Source organism: Protopterus annectens, chromosome 8.part0 (assembly GCF_019279795.1).
Source record: "Protopterus annectens isolate FY-2018-M chromosome 8.part0, PAN1.0, whole genome shotgun sequence".
NCBI lineage: Eukaryota > Metazoa > Chordata > Ceratodontiformes > Protopteridae > Protopterus > Protopterus annectens.
The window spans coordinates 632,784,406-632,806,118 of record NC_056741.1 but is presented as its reverse complement, the minus strand read 5'-3'; the positions used below and the strand labels follow the sequence as shown (position 1 = coordinate 632,806,118).

The 21,713-nt window shown below is 41.8% G+C and overlaps 1 protein-coding gene across 1 annotated transcript in view; it reads left to right on the top strand.

Annotated features, from left to right (window-relative positions):
- LOC122808958 (protein SET-like) overlaps nt 1-18,245 on the top strand; it is a 600,336-nt gene extending 582,091 nt beyond the window's left edge. Inside the window, exon 7 of the mRNA XM_044080118.1 lies at nt 15,999-18,245. Within this exon, the coding sequence (XP_043936053.1) occupies nt 15,999-16,195 (197 nt within the window). The 3' untranslated portion in view covers nt 16,196-18,245. The remainder of the gene's footprint in view (nt 1-15,998) is intronic.
- Nucleotides 18,246-21,713: the final 3,468 nt, after the last annotated feature.

Below are 21,713 nucleotides of genomic sequence, written 5' to 3'. Positions count from 1 at the left end.
CTGCCAAAAAACGAAAGGACCGGGACCAACATCCTCGGCCCGCGTCCACCACCGATGAAACTCCTAAACCCTCCGCTAGTGCTTCGGTCCCTTCGGAAGCGGTAATTCTACCGCTCCAGGCCGACGACACAGCGTTAACACGACCTTCGGTCTCGGAGATCTCTCCGGTGCCGGTTGTTGATTTTCCTCCGGAAACCGAAGTTCGGGATCTACCCGACACCATTTCTGTAGACAAGGTTACTCCTGCACGTAGGGCTGCTAGGCCTCCTGTATCCATGTCCATCAAGGCCTTTGCACGTGCTAAGGCCGCCAGCCAGGCCAAGGCCCATCCTAAACCTGCTGCTCAGGCCCCTTCTTCTGATAAACAGATCATGTCTCTTGCTGCAGATCTTATTTCTCTTATCAGGGGGTCTCATCCAGACAGAGAGGGTCTCAGCCACCTGCAGAGAAAAGGCCCAGAACTGAGCAGGCTGACAACCTCTCTTCAGATGAAGCCTCTGGGGATTCTGAGCATTCTGATTCCCAAGAAGAATCCTTCCAGGCCTACGAGGACTCTGATGCTGAGGAATCAATTCCCTCTGCCTCCCCTCCAGAGGATTTCTCGTTTGGTGAAGTCCTGCACTCAATGAGGGAACATTTTAAATGGCAGGGTCAGGAATTCTCTGATTCCAGGAAAAGGCTGTGTACCTTCCTCAAGCTTTCACAGCACAGACCTTTAGCTATTCCTCCAGTTATGGATGTTTTGGATGATGTTTTCTCTGACTCCAGTGCTAACCCTGATTCTCTCCCCCTGATTCTCTCCCCCCTGCTCCTGTCAAGCCAGACAGATATTATAGGGTCCCTGACACTCACAAGCATCTCTTTAAGGCCCACTCTGTGGATCTAGAAACTATTTCACAGGGCCCCAAGGGAGTGGCTACTTCCACTGCCAAAAATCCACTGCCAGCGGACAGGGAAGCTAGGTCCCTGGAGAGATGGGGTAAAAAAGTTTATACCTCTACCACCCTAGCCATGAGGTCACTTAACTGCCTTTTTCACATGTTTCAGTACCAGGATTTTTTACTGGATGATTTACAGAAAAGGTTAGCCTCTCCTGAGCCTATTGATAGACAGGCATTGCAGGATCATATACATAACACTCAGCAGGTTAACAACCATTTTCTGCAGTGTGGTTATGATGCATTGGAAGCTTCATGTAGGGCAGCTATGACTGGGGCTGTGATAAGTAGACATGCTTGGTTAAAAGATCAGTCTTTGCCTGACCATGTTAAAGTAAAGTTACTTGATGCACCTCTGGAAAAACAGAAGCTTTTTGGTGCTAATGCACAAGATGTGTTGAAATCCATTGAGGAAAAAGCTAAGTCACTACAGACAGTCAAGGATTTTCTTCAGGTTCAGCCGCCCAGATTCAGCAGAAACTGGCCTTCAAAAAATTGGTCCTTCCCAGGCTCTGACAAGTTTCAAAGGGGAAAAAGCAGGCGTGCTCGAGGTAGAGGGCAATACCGAGGATCCTACAGGGGCCGCCAATGGCAACCTCCAAATCAAAGAAGTGGCGCAGACAGCCCAGCTGCACCACAAGGACAATCACAATGACTTGACTTTCATACCGCCTACAAAGGCTCAAAGAGAAGCACCTTTGGGCGGAAAATTATCCTTATTCTCAAAAAACTGGCATATCTTAACCAAGGACAACTGGATTCTGGATTTAATAGACAAGGGTTACAGATTCCACTTCCATACCTTACCAATAAGACAAGGCATGCCAAACTTGCCACATCATCAAAGGGCAGAGGCACTCACTCAAGATTCAGCATCTGGAATGCCAACAGGGGTCAGGATGCAACATTACTGAGTATACCTCAGATATTAGAATACTTGGCAGAAATGTTTCATACTGGACTCTCATACTCTTCTATAAAGATTCACGCCTCAGCAATCTCAGCAAAATACAATTGTGACCCACCAGTGTTTTCACATCCTTTGCTAAGACAGTTCCTAAGAGGGATAAAGAATATCAAACCTCCCAGAAAACAGCCAGTACCTGCATGGGACCTCAATTTCGTTTTGGAAAAATTAACTCTTCCTCCTTTTGAGCCAGCAGCAACTTCAGAAATGCAATTTCTATCATGGAAAACGGCCTTTCTATTGGCAGTCACATCTGCAAGAAGAGTCTCGGAGATACAGGCACTCATGGCAGTGCCTCCCTTCCTCATTTTTCATCAGGACAGAGTTTCTCTAAGAACCAATCCTACATTCATGCCAAAAGTTATTTCCAGGGCGTCTCTAAATCAAGTTATTCACCTGCCTACTTTCTTCCCCAATCCTCAAAATAGGGGGGGAAAACTGCTGCATACTTTGGACATACACAGGCAACTACGCTACTACTTGGACAGAACTAAGGCCACCAGAAAGTCTGACCAACTGTTTGTAGCCTATGCTGCTGGAGTACAAGGAAAAGCAATCTCCAAACAAACAATTTCAAAATGGATTGGACACTGCATCAGATTCTGCTATTCTTTCCATGGAAAAGGTGTGCCAGCCAATATTAGGCCACATTCCACCAGAGCTGTAGCCACATCCTCAGCTTTCCTAAGAGGAGTGGCAACAAAGGACATTTTAGAGGCTGCTACATGGGGCTCCGTGCATACATTTACCAAGCACTACAACCTGCCCTTATACTCCAGATCCCGAGCAGGCCTTGCTTCGGCAGTCCTGCAGGGCATTTTAGCTACACCATCCCTCTCTTAGTTCCATCCACCCCCAGCATGGCTATGATATTCAACCCATATGTTATGACTGCAGTTGCATTCTTGAAGGACATAGTACAGTTTTGTACCTACCATAAATGTAGATGTCCGATAGATATGCAACTGCAGTCGGATTTTCCCACCCTCCTACCCCTCTGCAACTTTTTTGGGTCCCTACCCCTACTCCTATTAGCTGGGGGTATCTCCTATGGTGTATCTGTTTATTACTGTTGTGCATGTCTGGAATTTTTTATCCATTCACCAAATTTTAGCCTTCCTAGGAGGGCACCTGGCATCTGGGGCAAGAAACACTGAAGAAGATGGCATCGGCCGATGCCTTTATACTCCAGCCGTTGTGACGTCGGAGAGGAGGCGACACCAGCTGACGCCGGACCCAGACTTTGGAATTCGGCCGACCGAGGGCTGCCTGAGGCAGGACAACCCATATGTTATGACTGCAGTTGCATATCTATCGGACATCTACATTTATGGTAGGTACAAAACTGTACTTTTGTGTGTTCTGCATTGCTCTGAATATCACTCATCTCTGACTGCATTTAATTTTGATTTGAAGTTCTTTATTTAAAGCTTGATCACTTCTATTCTGTATCGTATTCTAGTATTATGTTTGTTTTGTTTTAAGTTTTCTGTTCTGGTAGAGTTTTAAAGAGTTCTTGGCTAGGGTCAGTTAAAAAAAGTTACCAAAGAATTCCTTTGCAAACTGTGAATAGCATCAGTTAATTAGTGGGGGGAGCTGAGAAACAACATTGCTCTTTTATTTAGAAATATCTGTATTTAGCTGAAGTGTTTGTGTGGTCTGCATTGCTGCGAATATCCCACCCACCCAGTGGTGGCTTTTGAGTTGCCTGCCCCTACTGTAAATCTCATTTTGGACACTCCTTCCAGTCCCATCTCATCCACTCATTCTACTCAGTAGAGAGAGATCATTTGGAAAGGCCCCACCCCTTAGTTTCTCAACCTTGAATTATCTTGTTTCATCCCTTCCCACTTAAAATAAAAAAATGCATTTTATTCATCTGCTTTTACTGTATTTGTGTTTTTTTCCTACTTTATTACCTTATTTTGCTTTTGGTGCTTGTTCTTAAAACTGTTCAATTGCATTTATTATTGCTTGTTAGTAGCCTGATTAAATTGCAACTGTCATTCTAAGCCTTTTGGTTTAAGCACTTGGGCTTCAGGCCAGTTGTTTTACATTACGATTGTTTGTTGTCTACACTCTTGTGGCAGGAGAGGTAGCTAACATCCTTCTAAGTTGGGAATTGGTAGTTGAAGGGTTAGTGTCTGTTATTCTGTAAGTGCCTTAGTTCTGGTTTAAGTACTTGAGCTTCAGGCAAGTTATTTTACATTGAGATGTTTTGTGGTCTACACTCTTGTGGGAGGAGAGGGTAGATTCTGCCCTTTTGAGCTGGAAATTACTGGTTGAAGGCTTATTGTGCCTGCTTATTTGAACTGTTTTTTTCTGAAATTGGTGTGCCTTGTTTGCTGTAGCATAGACTAGATTCAGACCTGCTAAATCTGGCTCTGTTTGTATAACATGAGCACTAATCCAGGCGATCTTTTTTGGAGAGGGTTCTTGTGCACCCTCTTGGCAGGAGTGTGCAGTTAGAACTTGTCTGATTGAAGACTGCTGGAACAGTGCTCAGTTTTGAGCTTTTTTATTGGTTAATTGGTAATTTGTTTAAATCAGTTTGCTGTTGTTTGCTACTGTTATATTTAAGTGAGTATCCGTTCTCCTGTGTTAAATCTCCGTAAACAGAGTTTAAATATCTTTAGCGTAGTCTGGTTACAGGTTTTGCTGTATACAGATCTATTTGTGTGATTCCTGTTTTTTCCTGCTATGCCATCTTGTGTTGGCCTGGGGCTGCCTGCACTTAGTGGGAATATGTGAACTGGTTGGAACTGGTCTGACAAAGGGTGTTCAGCTAAGAGCTCAGGGACAAGGGTTGATTGGTCAACTCCACTATTTCTATTTTACCTTTGTTTTTGTGGTATGTAAACCCCACATTTGCATGGGTCTGTGCTTGTTTGCCCATAGCACACCGCCGCTGTGCTATTTTAACCCTTTGCGAGGTATCTCAGTTGCATTTTTTTCCCTGACCAGCACTCCTGTGTAAGGTCCTCGTCTGCAGCTACTGTATTGATTTTATCCAGCCCTACTCACACCTGTAGGTACTCTTCTCAGATAGCACCCTCTACTATCCCTGACCTGTCTTCCACAGATTCTGATAACTCCACAAAAAAGTTCTCTGACTGGCAATTTGCACACTGTAGCAACAAGAAAAATCCAAAGCAAAACAAAAGCTTAGGTACACACCACAGCAAGAATACAAATATAAACTTTAATGGATAAAAGCAAAATTTTTAAATTGAAGAGGTAAGCACTTTCACTGCTATATGTGCAACTTCTTCAGACCTATTTTCCAGCTATCAGTAATTCACTATTTAAATCCAAATGTGCCAGTCAGACAGGTAATTCAATTAACACATCGGATCAGTACATCACAGTGTAAGACTAGACAAACAACTTCATCATAACTTTTATAGGAACAATAAAAATGCCTAAAGAGAATACATGAAAAGAAAATATTACGTATACAATATGTCAAAACTATACAAGCGAACACAGAACATTTATATATATATGAGCTATATATATATTAGCATTATTAATCATACCTTGACTAATACATTCTCAATGTTTTAAGGGGCGAGATTTCAAATGGAGTTTTAAGGGAAACACATTAATTAATTCCAGGAAACTTATCTGCTATTAATCGTATTATCCATCCTTGTTCACGTTCCTCAGTAAAATTCTTAAAATCAACCCCCCTAATATTAACTGCCAGAACTTCCAAGGCTAAGAATTTAAAACTGTTTCTCCCCTTTATCAGTGACATGCTGCACAATCGCACTTCTTCACTTCGTATTCTTCACATCATTCGTGTTCTAAAATGCATTCTTTAAAATGCCTAATCATCTTCCCTATATAATAGGCGCAACATTTAATACAATATGAAAAGTAAATCAAATCCTTTGTTTTACAATCAGCATGAAGTTAGGTCTCGAACAAAATTCTTAGAGGGGTGTACAAAATGATTGCTTGAGTGAATGAACTTGCATGCTTTGCATTGTCTACAGGGGAAAGTTCCTTCCCTGTGTGACGGTGGTGTATAATCCCCTACTGGTGTTTTTATAACATAATTGTCTCTTCAGAGATTTACAATTCCTAAAACTAAAATCTGGTTTATCACTGATTAATTTTCTCACTCTTTCATCTGTACTCAATATACCCTAATTCTTCTTTATGATGTCACAAATAGTATTAACATTGCTGGTATACATTAAACTTAGCCTGGTCACATCTCTCTGTCCCTGTTCCCACCCCTCTCACTGTGGGTCACTCCATATTTATCAGAAAAGTAAGGTAACCTTCTCGTGTCTCGTTCGTCATTTTTCTCTATATTCGCTCTATATAAAATCAGTCTTCAAATCAGATAATGTTGACATTGTATCCACCTCATTATTGTGTATTCTCATCACCCTAAGGGCTTGCCCCTTGACAATGTTCCTATCAACATGACAAGGGTGCATACTACCCTTATGCAAGAGAACATTCTTCTTGCATTTTTTCTTGTAGATGGAAGTTCTAACCTCACCAAACAAATTCTTTGTAATTTTAACATTTAAAAAGTCTATAGATTCATAAGAATAATTGTATCTAAACTTGGTGTGGTTGTATGTAAATACTCAGCAAATTGTTCAATTCCCTCTACCGAACCTTCCCACAAAACAAAGACATCATCCACAAATCTTTTGTATGTCAAAATATGTCCACAGAACTCATTATTTATAACTACATTTTCATATTTCCATTGTGCCAAGACAAGGTTGGCATAGCTATTGGCATATATGCCCATAGCTACACCAACCTTCTGTAGATAAAACCCCTCATTAAAATTTAAAACATTGTTGTTGTCTTTCAGCTTTTCCCGGTTAGGGGTTGCCACAGTGGAACTCCGGTCCGCTAATGATTGGCAGTAGATTTTCACGAACGTCGAGGTGCCAGCTCGACATTCAACCTTCAACGAAGGTACGCCCATTTACGCATGTCTAAAAACATTACTTTCTAAAATTCTAACAAACTACACACACAATCAATATTCTTACTATTCAAAGATGCTTCTCTAAACAAAAAAGTCCTAACGTTCTCAATCTCCCATTCATTCGGAATAACCGTGAAAAGGAATGAAACATCTAAACTGTACTCCCATATTCATTCTTCATTACGGGAATAATTCATTTAAAATGTTTTTTGTGCCCTTTAACACTGTCTCTGTCGCCTCCACAAAAGGGCATAATGTCTTCTCCACATATACATAGAGTGGTTCTGTGTCCCACCCTCTGCTCGATACTATCAAGCGCATGGACGGATTTTGAATATTTTTGTGAATGTTAGGCACACCATATAGTACAGGTATAAGTGGATATTTAACAAAAAATATCTAAACAAATCCTCCGTGATAACATTAGTCATGTGCATGTCAAACAAGAAAAAGGCTAGTTCATAGGTTCATAGAATAGTACCAGGCTAACTGCCCTTTTGGGTCATTTTAAGCCTAGCCAGTTACCCTATGTGAGAATCAAACCCTGCACCTTGTGTCTCCAAGGTAAACCCCTTAACCATTATGCCATCCTCCCACCCTGAGTCTCTCTATAATTCCATCAACTTGCGTTGTAGTCAACTGTGTATATGTCTCACTATCGCTCAATAATTCAGTCATGTTCTTTAAATAATGACTCTTATCTAAAACAACTATGCCGCCCCCCTTATCAGATGGACGTATTTCTATAGAAGACCGCTCTTTTAGTTATTGTAAGGCAAGACGTACACCTTCAGTCAAATAAAAAAAAAATCTACTTTTCCATCCATTATTATACAAAAATTGAATTTCTCTTTCACAGACAGCAGTAAACATTTCTACAACAGGGTCTGTAACAGGGGCAAAAGTACTAGTCTTCCTGACCCCCCCAAGTGTATCAGTAGATTCAGGTAACTGTAATTTTAAGGACAAACTCCTTGCGAACATCTTAAGGTTTAAAACGACCTCTATAAAATGTCAGAATGCTGCATCGGAATAAAAGACAGCCCTTTATTTAAAAGGCTGTGCTGCTCTACAGTTAATGCCAATAAAGATAAGTTAATGACTATTTCATTTGTGTCCTGCCTCATGTTGTTACCGTATTCTTCATATCCACTGACCGATTCCTGTGTCGCAGTCGCCCTTGCCTCGACCAACTCCTCAATTTGTTGTTCTTGCAATCCAGTGGCAGAGTGAGAGGGTCCAAGAGGGAAAAACATGTTTGCTGTGTAGCAGCAGTGTAGTTCTGTTTGCCCTCCTTGCTGGTCATTGCTATATGCACTGTTACCATTGTTACTTCCTCACTATCGTTCCTGACTTCCTGTATTCCATTTAAAGACATAGGACCCACATAGGGAGTTTGTGATGTTGACTGCTCAGTGGAATCTAAATGGGACACTGTGGCAGCTAAATTACATCAAACTCATCTGGGTCTCAGTTAAAGGGATATCCACTTCTCCAACAGGCTGCAAGTCAGGACTGACTGTATCACTAGATTTTGGTCATGAAAACACATACCCATTGCCAAAATCATTGAGGTCTCATTGCAATTTCTTACATTTAGTTTGTTGTATTCTCCTTTCGAAACTCTGTAAATTGTCAGGGCGTTTCTAATTTCTCGCCAACCACATGAGATGAAAACTCACTAGAGATTGAATTTTGCAGCTTCTTAATGTCTGTAGACAGGGCTTCTTCCATAGGTTTGAAAAACGTAACTAATAAGTGCATGTAATCAAACCCCAACCTCAAATTCAAAGTCTGCCACTGTTTTAAGAGGTCCGGGTAAGTGTCTCCATAGGTTGACATTTTCGAAACCCGTAAACCTCTCGGAATAAATTTAAAATATAACGCTGCTTCTAAATGAAGTCTTTGCCATTGAATCCGTTTGAAATTATACAGTTTATTCTCAAGGTCCCTGTTAAGCACATTAAAATTGTGTTGTACCTCAATATTCTCAACAGCTGTCTTTGCGTTCCTCTCGTAGGAACAGTTGCTCGATGGATTGGCTTCAAAAAGCATCAGTCTCTGTAAGCGTTCTGACTGATGATTCCCCAGTCCTGGATTATAATCCAATTCAACTGAAATTGCTTCAGCCACGTCCATCCCAGGAAACTGACACAACCATATACTCCACAAAAAAGTTCTCTGGTTGGCAATGTGTGCACTGTAGCACTGTAACAACAAGAAAAATCCAAAGCAAAACAAAAGCAAGCCACACACCATCACAAAAATATTCAAAACCCACCCAAGCAACCAATAGTATCGAGCAGAGGGTGGGCTACAGAATCACTCGTTGTAAATGTAGAGAAAACATTACGCCCTTTTGTGAAGGTGACAGATAGTGTTAAAGGACACACAAAACTTTTTAAATGAATTATTCCCTGTAAAGAAGAATGAATATGGGAGTTCGGATTTTTTTTTTACTTTAGATGTTTCATCCCTTTTCACGGTTATTCCGAATAAATGGGGGATTGGGAACATTAGGGATTTTTTGTTGAGGGAAGCATCTTTGAATACTAAGAATATTGATTTAGTGTTTAGTTTGTTAGAATTAATTTTAGAAAATAATGTTTTTATTTTTAATGATGGGTTTTATCTACAGAAGGTTGGTGTAGCTATGGGCAGAGCATGTGCCAGTAGCTATGCCAGCCTTGCCTTGGCACAGTGAGAATATAAGAATGTAGTTAGAAATAATGAGTTCTGTGGACATATTTTGACATATAAAAGATTTGCGGGTGATGTCTTTGTTTTGTGGAAAGGTACTGTAGAGGAGACTGAACAATTTGTTGAGTATTTACTTACAACCACACCATTTTTAAAGTTTAGCTACAGTTATTCTTATGAATCTATAGACTTTTTAGATGTTAAATTTACAATTTGTGTATAGCTCATATATATAAATGTTCTGGGTTCGCTTATATAGTTTTGACATATTTTATATGTCATATTTTCTTTTCATGTATTCCCTTTATGCATTTTTATTCTTTAAAAGTTATGATGAAGTTGTTTGGCAATTCTTATTGTGATGTACTGATCTGATGTGTTAATTGAATTATCTGTCTGATTGGCTCTTTTGGCTTTAAATAGTGAATTACTGATAGCTGGAAAATAGGTCTGAAGAAGTTGCACATATAGCAGTGAAAGTGCTTACCTCTTTATTTTAAAATTTTTGCTTTTATCCATTAAAGTTTATATTTATATTCCTGCCGTGGTGTGCGCCTACGTTTTGTATTGCTTACAGAGTCTGATAACCATGAATGGAGAACTTCCTATGATTTCTCCTGCTAGTCTGGTTGATATGGGCATCCTGAGACAGTGTAGCAACTGCCTTTTGTACACAGACAACCTTCTGCTACTACCACTTAGGAACACAATATGTGAGAGATGCAATTACATTAAGAACCTAGAATCCTTGCTGTGTCAGTCACAAGCCAGTATATCTGGCACTGAATAGGTTGTCTTCACAAACACTATGAATACCACACCTGTACAACACACTCCTACATATGTGGAGGTTCTCAACAAAAACATACCTAAACAAGCGAGACCTCGGAAGCAAAAACACACATGCACATCACGACCCATAGCACCGAGCATCACATAATACACACGTCTGTGTCTCACAGCCTCTAAGGCCCAGCCCCAAACCCAACATACTAGTCATAGGAGACTCTCACATGAGACACACAGATGTGCCCCTCACCAGGCTAGACAATGCGAAAGTCACGGTAACTTGCTTGTTGGGTACTCAAATCCACCATATCATGCACACACTAAAGTCTCTTAACAACTTTTATGACTCTGTCATAGTCCATGTTGGTGTGAATAACTTGAAACGTACCTCTCTGGACTATATGAAGAGAGACATGATTGAGCTCGCTGAATGTGTCCCAGGCAGGTATGTCCTTAGCCTTAAGCAGCGTCCTACCATCACCCAGAATGATGTCTCAATACAAACAGAAAATGCTTGACTTTAACAATTGGCTTACTTTCTGGTGTCGTTCCAAGGGGATCCAGTACCTGGCATCCTGGGAGGACACGATTGATGGACCACGATGCTTTGCCAGAGATGGCCTTCATCTCTCTCCCCTGGGCTTCAGGCTTCTGGCAAAGGCTCTTGCTTCCCCCATAGTGCCTTTTTTAGGCAAAGTGATGAGCACAAAATTACCAACATGAAAAATTTGTCTAAACGAAATTTAAAGGTCATGCTGCTAAATGCTAGGTGTCGTAGCATGAAACTGCACTCATTGCAAGCATTCCTTGCCCTGGAGGATGCTGACATTTGTTCAGTCACTGAAACCTGGTTCAAAGCTGTGGAGAGCATCCCAGCCTTGCCAGGTTACTCATCCTACCATACTTTCAGATCACAAACGGAGGGCTGCAAAGCCAAAAGAGGTGGAGTTTCAATATTTATCAAAAATATATACACCTCCAGGCTGGTCAGATGGTATGACACACAAGAGACACTCCAAGTGCCGTTAACTGTTGACAAAACACTTATTCAAATCCTGACTAGCTACAGACCCCCAACCATGACTCAGGATACCCACTCCACCTATCTGGACTTACTTGAATCCATCAGGGTTCAACCCTCTACCCTGATCCTGGGTGACTTTAACTACCCAACCATAGAATGGAAGACATATTCTAGCCCAAACATGAATACCCAGAGATTCCTCTACTTCGTCAGTGCCAGTGCATTTGATCAGCTGGTCAACACCCCTACGAGAGGTGAAAATATCCTGGACCTGGTCCTAACCAACATGAGTAGCCAGTGTAGCACCCCTACAGTGTTATCCTTCTTGGTAAGATCCGACCATAAAGCAATCACTTTTGAAGTTGCCATCTCTTCTGACTCCTCCTTGTCAGGGTTAAACAAAAAAACATTTCCAAAGCTGACTACAGTCTCCTCAGAGCAGGTATAAACAGCTTCAGAGCCACTGTCTCGTCATGTTGGAACTAGCACTAATGTCCAGGCCTACACCAAAAAACTATATGAGCACGTACATAGCTGTATGGACTCAGCAATACCTGACAGGACCAAATCATTTTCCTCAAGGAAGAGTAAACCTGTCTGGTGGACAGCATCAATAAACTCTATAATAAAAGGAAAAAAATGCTGTCCAGGGCCAAGAAGGAGCAGTTGCCAAGTTGGAAGCAACCTCTCCATTGTCTGAACAAGCAAATAAAATCACTGGTGAAATCCTCTAAGGCTGACTTTGAGTCCAAATTGGCCACATCCACTAAGGACAATCACAAGGCCTTCTTCACATATGTGTGCAATATCAAAGGTAACACCCAAATCTGCTCTGAACTGGTGGTCAGTAACACCACATACACAAACGCCATAGATATAGCCAACCTGCTGGCAGACAAGTTCAGTGAAAACTTCACCCCCCCTGTCCCCCCATCATTTAACCAGGACATTCCCAGTACCTGACCCCCTCCCGTCATTACCAGGGAGCAGGTCTTTAATGCCCTCTCAAAGGCAAAACATGCAGTCTCCATGGGACCTGATAATATCCCTGGCTGTATCCTACATGAACCCTCAGCTCCATTAGGCATCCTATTCAACCAAAGCCTGAGCACCGGCTTCATCCCAGCTGAATGGAGGACAGCCACTGTCATCCCTCTACACAAAGGTGGAGCATCCACTGACCCAGGCAATTATAGCCTCATCAGCCTACCTGGTCTGATCTGCAAGGCCATGGAACGCATTATCATGGACCTTGTAACAAAGGACATTGACAGCTTTCAAATGCTTGAACCCACACAGTTTGGGTTTGTCAAAGGGAGATCATGCCTGTTAAACTTGGTTGACTTTGAAACAGTCACCAAAACCATGGATGAGGGGAAGACTGTGCACACCTCCTACCTTGACCTAGCTAAAGCCTTCAAAACTCTTCTCCAGCTAGGCATCAACCCATATGTTACCAGATGGGTAGCTAACTGGCTCACTGATAGAACCCAGTCAGTCAAAATATGGGAAGCCACCTCTCATAGTAGACCCGTAACGAGCAGTGTATCCCAAGGATTGGTCTTGGGGCCTGTACTGTTTGGGATATACTTTTCTGAGGTGCAAGCCAAAACCAGTGGTCTGTGGCTGACCAGGTTTGCAGATGACTGAAAGCTGGGCGCTGTATTAAATTCCCCTATTGATGTAAACATCCTCCAAGAGGGCGTTACCCAACCTAATGACTGGTTACAGAAGCATGGTCTCAAACTGAATGCCAAGAAGTGCATCATTATCCCCTTTGGGGAAAATAGCATCCCCAATAATCACTTTAATAACAATGTACCAAGCATGCAGTCAGTCATGAGGGACTTGGGTACCCAGGTTGATAGCAACCTGGCTTTTGACCAACACATTGCCTCTATTGTACAAAATGCTTTTCTACATGGCCCACCTCATAAGTAAGGGTATTTCATCCAGGAAGGAGGAGGTCGTAACATCCCTGTACACCTCCCTTATTAGACCCATTATTGAGTACAATGCCCCATCGGCATGTACCTTGCCAAGCACATGCAGCAGCTCATGCAACCTGCATGAAAGGCCTTAACCTGGTCTGTAACATTAATAGAATTTGTTGGCAGGATAGATTTGTGTCCCAAAGACTCCCCTGTCTGTTGAATAGACTTCCTGTCCATGTTAAGCAGAGTACCTCTCTAGCCCTCTTTAAGAGGAACCTGGACAACTGGATGGGAAACAGAAAATACACCCCAGGTATCCCACCTGTGTCCCTGCTGGACAGAGGAACCAGGTGCTGGCTTTGAGGGAACATGTGCGAAATTCTTGGCTAGGATTGTAAGGGCCTCTGGGCCAATAGCCTAGTGTCATTTTGTGAACCTATGGTGAGTGTCTCAAAGAAGTCAATCAAACTTAACAGACATGACCTCCCCTTGATGAAGCCAGACTATGTGGGATTGAGTCTTTGGAGGTTGCCAATGTCATTGTTAATGAGTTCCATAATAATCCGTTCCATGGCCTTGCAGGAAAGGCTAGTTAGGCGTATAATTTCCCGGATCGGTGGACACTCCACCTTTGTGCAAAGGGATGACAGTGTTTGTCATCCCCTCAGCTGGGACAAAGCCGATACTCAGGCTTTGGTTGAATAGGGCACCTAATAGTGCTGCAAGTTCCTGCCTGAGTTCATGTAGGATGCAGCCTGGGAGGGATGTTATTGGGTCCCATGGAGGCTGTATTTTTTTGCCTCTGAGAGAGCAGTGATGGCGAGTTCCCCTAGATATAAGGGGAAGGGGGCAGGTACTGGGGATGTCCTGATTTATTGATGGAGGGGACAGAGAGGTGAAGTTTTCACTGAATCTGTCAGCCAGCATGTTTGCTATATCTACGGCATTTGTATATGTGGTGTCCTTGGCCACCAGTTCTGAGCAGATCTGGGTGCTTCCTTTGAGATTGTGGAAGTATGTGAAGAAGGCCTTTTGACTGTGTCTATTAGATGTAGCCAATTTGGACTCAAGTTTGCTTGGGAGGATTTCACTAGTGCTCTTATTTGCTTGTTCAGGCTAAGAGAGATTACTTCCAACTGGGTATCTGGTCTTTCTTGGCCCTGGACAGCAATTTTTTCCTTTTGTTATAGAGTTTATTTATTGCAGATGCCCTTCAGACGGGTTTACTCTTCCTTACGGAGGATGATTTAGTCCTGTCGTGTATTTCTGATTCCATGCTTCTATATAAATGCTTGTAGCAATAGCCAGGGAATTGTTATGGCTAGGCGTGTATAGGCCCTAGGGCTGATAGCCTAGTACCAACCTATGAACCTATGAACCTATAGTGCTTTGGTGTAGTTTTGGATATTGGTGCCAGTTCCTACAGAGGGGGAGGGGGCTGTGAAGCTGTTTATACCATCCCTCAGCAGGCTGTAATCAGCTGTGGAGAAGTTTTTTTGTTTGACCCTAGCTAGAGAGTGGTCAGAGGAGATGGTGACTTTGAACTTGACCGCTTTATGGTTGTTTCTTACCAGGGAGGATGATACTGTAGGGATGCTGCAGTGGTTACTCATGTGTGGTTAATACCAAGTCCAAGATATTATCACCTATTTTGGGGGGGTATCGACTAGCTGTTCCATTTGGATTGACAAAATCGAGGAATCTCTGGGCATTTGTGTTCTGGCATGAGCAGTTCTTCCAATCTATGTTTGAGTAGTTAGTCACCCAGGATCAGGGTAAAGGGTTGAATCTTGATAGAATTGAAGAGGCCCAGATAGGCGGATTGGGCATCTTGAGTCAGATTTGAGGGTCGGTAGCTAGCTATGATTTGAATAGGGGTCTTGTCAATGGTTAACTGCACCTGGAGTGTCTTCTGTGCATCGTACTGTTTGACCAGACTGGAGGTGAGTATGTCTTTAATATATATTGAAACTCTGCTTCCTTTGGCTTTACGGCCCACAATTTTGGGTCCAAATGTATGATAGGATGAGTAACCAGATAAGGCTGGGGTGCTGTCCGCAGCTTTGAACCAGGTTTCTGTGACTGCACAGATGTCAGCATCTTCCAGGTTTAAGAATGTTTGCAATGAGTCCAGTTTCATGTTTAGACTCCTAGCATTTAGCAGCATGACAGTTAATTTGCGTTTGTTGAAATTTTTATGTTGGTCGTTTTAACCTCATCACTTTTCCTAAAAAAGGCATTATGGGTGGGGGGGTGCAAGAGCCTTTGCCAGAAGACTGAAGCCCAAGTGAGACAGATGCAGGCCATCTCTGGCAAAGCATATTAGTTGGGTTCCCTCTGGGTGTTCCGGTTTCCTCCTTTATTCTAAAGACATGCAGTAGGTGGACTGGGCACTGTAAATTGGCAATAGGTATGAGTGAGTATGTGGTGTGGAAGAGCTACTGTGGCAGGACTAGCCATGTGGTGGTGTAAACCTTTGCTGTAGATGATCGTCACTGTTGAAGTGACACCCTGTCCCCCCTGTGCAAAAATGGGAAAAGGGGGTTGTGGATGGATAGGTTGGATATTAGTTGTTGCATGAACATTGGGCTGTATATAAGTGGATTACAAATAGTGAATTAAAGTGTGGAAGATACAGAATTGTATTTAAATGAGAAGTTTTTTCCTCCATTTTTTTCAGGTGTGGAAGATGACATCAGTATTGATGATGATGATGATGATGACGACGACGGTGATGATGATGATGACGATGGTGATGATGATGTTGAAGAAATAGTGTGTGAAGACAGTGGCCTGGATGGAGAAGAATTCCTACAGGTTGTGGATGATGACACAAATCAAAATACATCCAAGGGTGAAGAGGATGGTGATGGTTAAACCTTCAGCAGCTTGGGTACCCCTTGGCACCCCTCACCCCAGGTGTTAAAAATATATGCAGCACTTGAATAATTTTAAGGAAGTGTGTGTCAACCAGCAGCAAGCCAACTACATGAAAGAGTGCTTGAGGGATTGCGAGAGTCTTCAGTATCCTGACTATCTCAGAAGAGGGATAGGACTTCATATAGCAGTGAAGGCAGACATGTAAAACATATTGTCGCACTTGATATTAAGCAGTGATTTTGCAGGAACCTGGGGTGAGGGTCAAAATATAATATTTACTCTTTAATGAGTGTAGCAAAACTTAGAAAACTGCACTGTTGTTGTTCCCTTGTCTTTGTAAAGGGTACTGTCAACCTCCTGCTTTTTTGTGTGTGGCCGTTAACATGAACTTTGGCTGTAGGTTTCAGTTGCTGTGGTGCCAGAAGGAATCTTATGTTTTTAGAAATAGGGAAGACGAACAGTGAATGCATGCCAGTAGAATCTCTTTTTAATACTAATTTTAGAAGTTATGGGAGCCTTATTTACAAGGTAATCCCATATCATGAGTATTTTTGGGAGTAGTGTAAATATTCTGTTTTACAATAAAAGCATTTATAGTGTGAGAGCATTTGCAAATCCATGAAATTCCCATGAATGCATTTGATTTTTTCTATAGCTAGCAGTAGTCAGAGGAAAATTTGTTACTTAAGTCTGTTTTTTTTTCCTACAATTATTGTATCAAACTTTGTGGTTATCATTTTGGCAGATCACACTTAACATTCGCTATGACATTTCATTAAAAAATCATGGATTTGCAAAGCCCGTTGGATACAGTTTGCAAATTATTCTCATCAGGAAATAGGAAGGATCATATTTTGAGGTTGACAGTGTCTTTTAAATGACCACTGTGTGTGAGTGTCAGTTAGTTATAGCTGCACATTTGTATGTAGGAATCTTCATGAGTTTATACGTGCAGTTATCTTTATCTTTGTCTCACACATAGTAATAGGATACACTACACACTTGTACAGGAAATAAGGAAGACACCTGTAGAGGGCCTTGACTTGTCAAGTTCTCAGGGTTAGGGCTGGTTCTCAGGGCTGTTGCTCAATATACATAATTTTAGGTTTGCCCGTCTTCCTCATTTCAGTAGAATGGATATTGTGGAAGAGTCTCCATCTCCATTCACAAGGGTGATGTGTATGTTCAAACAAAAAAATTGTGTATGTAGCTATGTGGGACTTTGCACTTACAGAGGTGCATGTATGAATTTGTCATGCTTGAATGATGAATGCATGTCTTGTTTGTATGTGTGCTTGAGTGTGAGTGTTGTTGCTGAGGAGTTTTGGTCTTCTGCAAAGAAAACTGCAGCTTTTAATCCATTTTATATGCTTATTTATGTTTCCTGTTATACCAGCCTGGCTGTAAGTAAAGTGTATGGGTAGTAAGCTAAGTAACAAAGTCTGATTGGGCCCTGTGAACATTCTGTGAACACTCCAGCCATGGTAAATCCTGTCATGTACCAATCCTGTCATGTACTAGAGCAACGTTTACTATACAGTAAACCAGATTACAATTTAGTGATTAACTGCTGACACAGACACAAAGCATACATCTCATACAAAAGAAAAAAAAACTGTATAAAAAAATAGGAAACTATTGAGATTAAACCATCATGGGCCATTTCTTGCTCATGTACTTACAGATGTGCAAAATCTCAATACTTAAACAATAATATCTATCATCAAATAAAGCAGTTACCATTTCTACCCAAACTTAAAAACTTCACAAAAAATACCTGCTGTTAAACTACTCATTATTTCATGACCTTTTAACTAACTTTTTGTCTGTTTGGTCATTGTTGACTTAAATGTCATCTGAAGCACATTAGCATATCTATTAATATTTGAAGAGTTCTCCATTACAGATTGTCTTTAACTTGGTGATAAAACAGCAGAAAAAGATATAATGAAAAACATGGAAAAGTTTTAGTTATTGGCTTTGATCACTCAGGTGTCTCCATCCATCTTGATTAAACCTGACCAGTTATCAGGCACATCCAACTTAACACATGCTCCTACCATAAATTATTTTTATAATGTTCTGTTATCTTCAGAATTTAAGTTTCTAATGTATATGTTTCATTTGTTTGTCTGGATCTATTAATTTTCATCTAGTGCAATGGAAAATTGTAATAGCTAGACAGCTGCATCCTCAGTGTTCACCACCATTTCTTTTTTAGCTTGTTTGATTTTCCATTTTTATGTTGTCTAAGTATTGTTTATACTGCTTCTCTTAACCTCTCCCAGCTGCCTAGTTAATTAAATGTGCTAAAAAAGAAGCATTTGTGATTGGAGCTTCTTGGTAAGAAAGCACTGAAAAAGCCCTTTAAATAACCTTTTCTTCACAGTATTGCTTTAGTACGTCAGGATAATCAGTGAAGAGGACTTGATACATTGTGCTTTAATAGCCATGTATCAGTTGAAATGCTGAGGTTATGTTCATAGGTTCATAGGCTGGTACTAGGCTATCGGCCCTAGGGCCTATAGAAGCCTAGCCATAACAATTCCCTGGATATTTCTTCCCACAATATTTACTTCCCTGGACCCCTGTCTAGCAGGGCGACTGACGTGATCCCCGGGGTGAATTTCCTATCTCCCATCCAATCATCAAGGTTCCTTTTAAAGAGGGCCAAGGAGGTGCTCTGCTTGACATGTATGGGCAGTCTATTGCAGAGTTTCGGGAGTCTCTGGGTCAGGAACCTATCCCTCCAGCATGTTTTGTTCATTGTGATGACAAGGTTTAGATCCCTGGAGCGTGTGGCTCTGAGGGATTGGGATTTCTTTAAGTGGAGCATGTCCAACAGCTCAGGGTTTGACACGGCCTTGTATGTGAAGCAGAAATCGCGTCTGAGTAGGCGATAAGCCACAGAGTATAGCTGGAGTTTTTTTAGACTATCAGCATAGGGCATCTGCTTTACACCTGTAATTCTTTTAGTGAGGTATTTCTGCAGCCTTTCCAGCTGTTGCAGATGTCTTGTGAGGTACATACCAAATGTGGCATTGTACTCTATAATGTGTCTAATGAGGGATGCGTACAGTGGGACAATGACTTCCTTTTTTTCTGGATGAAAAGCCCTTAGTGATGAGGTGTGCCACATAGAAGGATTTCCTGACTGTTGTGGCGATGTGGTTATCGAAGGTGAGACCACTGTCCACCTGTGTCCCTAAGTCTGTCATCACACTTTCAGTGTTTAGTGTACTGCCACCTGTGTGGTAATTCATGGGTACATGGTTTTTCAGTAAGGGGATAACTATACATTTTTTGGCATTAAGCTTGAGCCCATGGCTCTGGCACCAAGCATCTGTTTCTGTAAGGCTCTTTTGTAGAATATCCACATCATTTGGGGATTCAATAATGGCTCCCTGTTTGCAGTCATCTGCGAACTTTGTTAGCCTGTACTTCAGAGAAGTAGATGCCAAACAAGAGCGGTCTCAGGACTGAACCCTGAGGTACTCCACTTGTCATTTGTCTGGAGCTGGATTTGGAGTAGGCTACTTTTACAGTCTGGGTTCTGTCAGTAAGCCAGTTGGCAACCCATCGAGTGATGTAGGGATTTATGCCCAACTTAGTAAGTTTATCTATGATTCCAGAGTTGGGGGATGGTGTCAAAGGCCTTGGCGAGGTTCAGATAGGCTGTGTGGACCGCCTTACCCTCGTCCACAGCTCTGGAGACTGATTCGAAGAAGTCAATCAGGTTCAGGAGACAAGATCGGCCCTTCACGTCTGTGTTTTTAGAAGGTAAAATTTGATCTGGAATGAGGAGGCCCATCACTATCAACCAGTTTGACTGAACCTGCTGACTTTCAGTCAGCTTGACATTTAAAACTTTTGCTAAATAGGAGTCTATCCCTTTTTCTTAGAATAATCTGCACTCTTGACTTTTCTTCAGGTCTGTTTTGCTGCTCATCACACTCTCATCAGACAGAAACTGCATCAAGCTACATTTTTTTAGAGTTTATTTGTGAGGGGAAAAATGTGATTTCTAATACTTTTAGCATATGTGACTTATTTTGCTATTTCTTATCACATAATGCATGTTTCAGATCAGACTCTTTCATTTTTCATGCATTTTATAAACCCTATGTTTCACTTAGGCCTAGAGTGGACTACTACATGACCTTTGTGATTCTTCTTAGATGTCAAAAGACTACAGTATTGTGATACCTTTTGACATGACAAGGAGTTCAAAGCTTTATACTTGAAGGGCAAGCTTTGCTGTGCCTTACAAAGGTTTAGATTTCTGACTACTGTCCATTTTACCTGATTTGGTTTCTGACTGGGTCTAGCACTGGAAATGCTCTGACTTTCCTAATTCTGGGTTCAAGGAGATGCTACTCAAGACACTTGGCTTCCACAGTTGACTGTCATATTACCTGCTGCAATTGTGACTGCTTTAGCACTATAGTTGGGGAATGCAATGTTGCTAGTTTAGGGTACCAGACACAATTGTGTGACTGCAAAAAAATGATGTAGCTTTGGCTGGCATCCCCCAAAGAGAGGTTCAAGCACACCATTCTAGTTGCTTCCTTTTGGAGGAAGTCTCTCTCTGATGAGACGTCATTGGTTCTGGCTGATTACCTCCTGAAAAGGAAGTAAACCCTCAGTGTTGTTGGGGCCTTTATTCCACCAAGGCAATCCATTTTCTTCTATGCCAGTCAGCTACCCAAGATAAAGAGGCCCCTTTCAGATGAAGGCAAACCCTTAAGATTGCTCAGTCATGTCTTTCTGCGTGGCCATCACTCACAGTCCTGACTGTCACTTAAGGTTGTCCATGGAGGGGCGGTTCTTTGAATTTGTTCCAGCATGAGTGGCCATAACACAAGACTAATGGGTTCTACATGGGTTGTGAATGACCATGCCTTAAAACTATTACATTTTGTCCCATAAGGAGTTGTCTGTGAACAAGCAGTATGTACAAAGGTTTTAGACAGGCCTTGGCTGCACTTGTCAAAAGAGACCTAGAGACTCTTAGTTGTAAGGCCAGGGGTTCACACATTTAGTACATCAGGATTTTTGCCAGCACACACACTGTTGTATCACTTTTGATAGTCAAAAATCATATGGATGTTCTCCGTGTTTCACCGTTGCAGTCATTACATTTGGGGTAATCTGCTGGCAGATCAGTCGGCCTGGATAACAAAGTCTTGGGTCCTGTGTCGGTTGCTGTCTCCTCTTCCATGACGTCAGGTCGTCAGGGGTATAAAACATGCAGCCAATGCCATTTTATTCAATCTTTCTTGCCGTGCAGTGCCCGAAGCAGAAGCAGTTTGCAGGTTCCAGTCGGCCGACTCCTGAAATTTTCGCATTCGAGTTTCAGAACCGAAGTCTTCAAACTAAAGCTAAGTACCCCGTTGGGGAAACTTTTTCTTGCTCCTTACCGATGTCAGTAAAAGTTAATAATTGCATTACTTGTGGGAAGCAAATACCAAATAAGGATTTTCATTTGTACTGTATTCCTTGCCTAGGCCCAGAT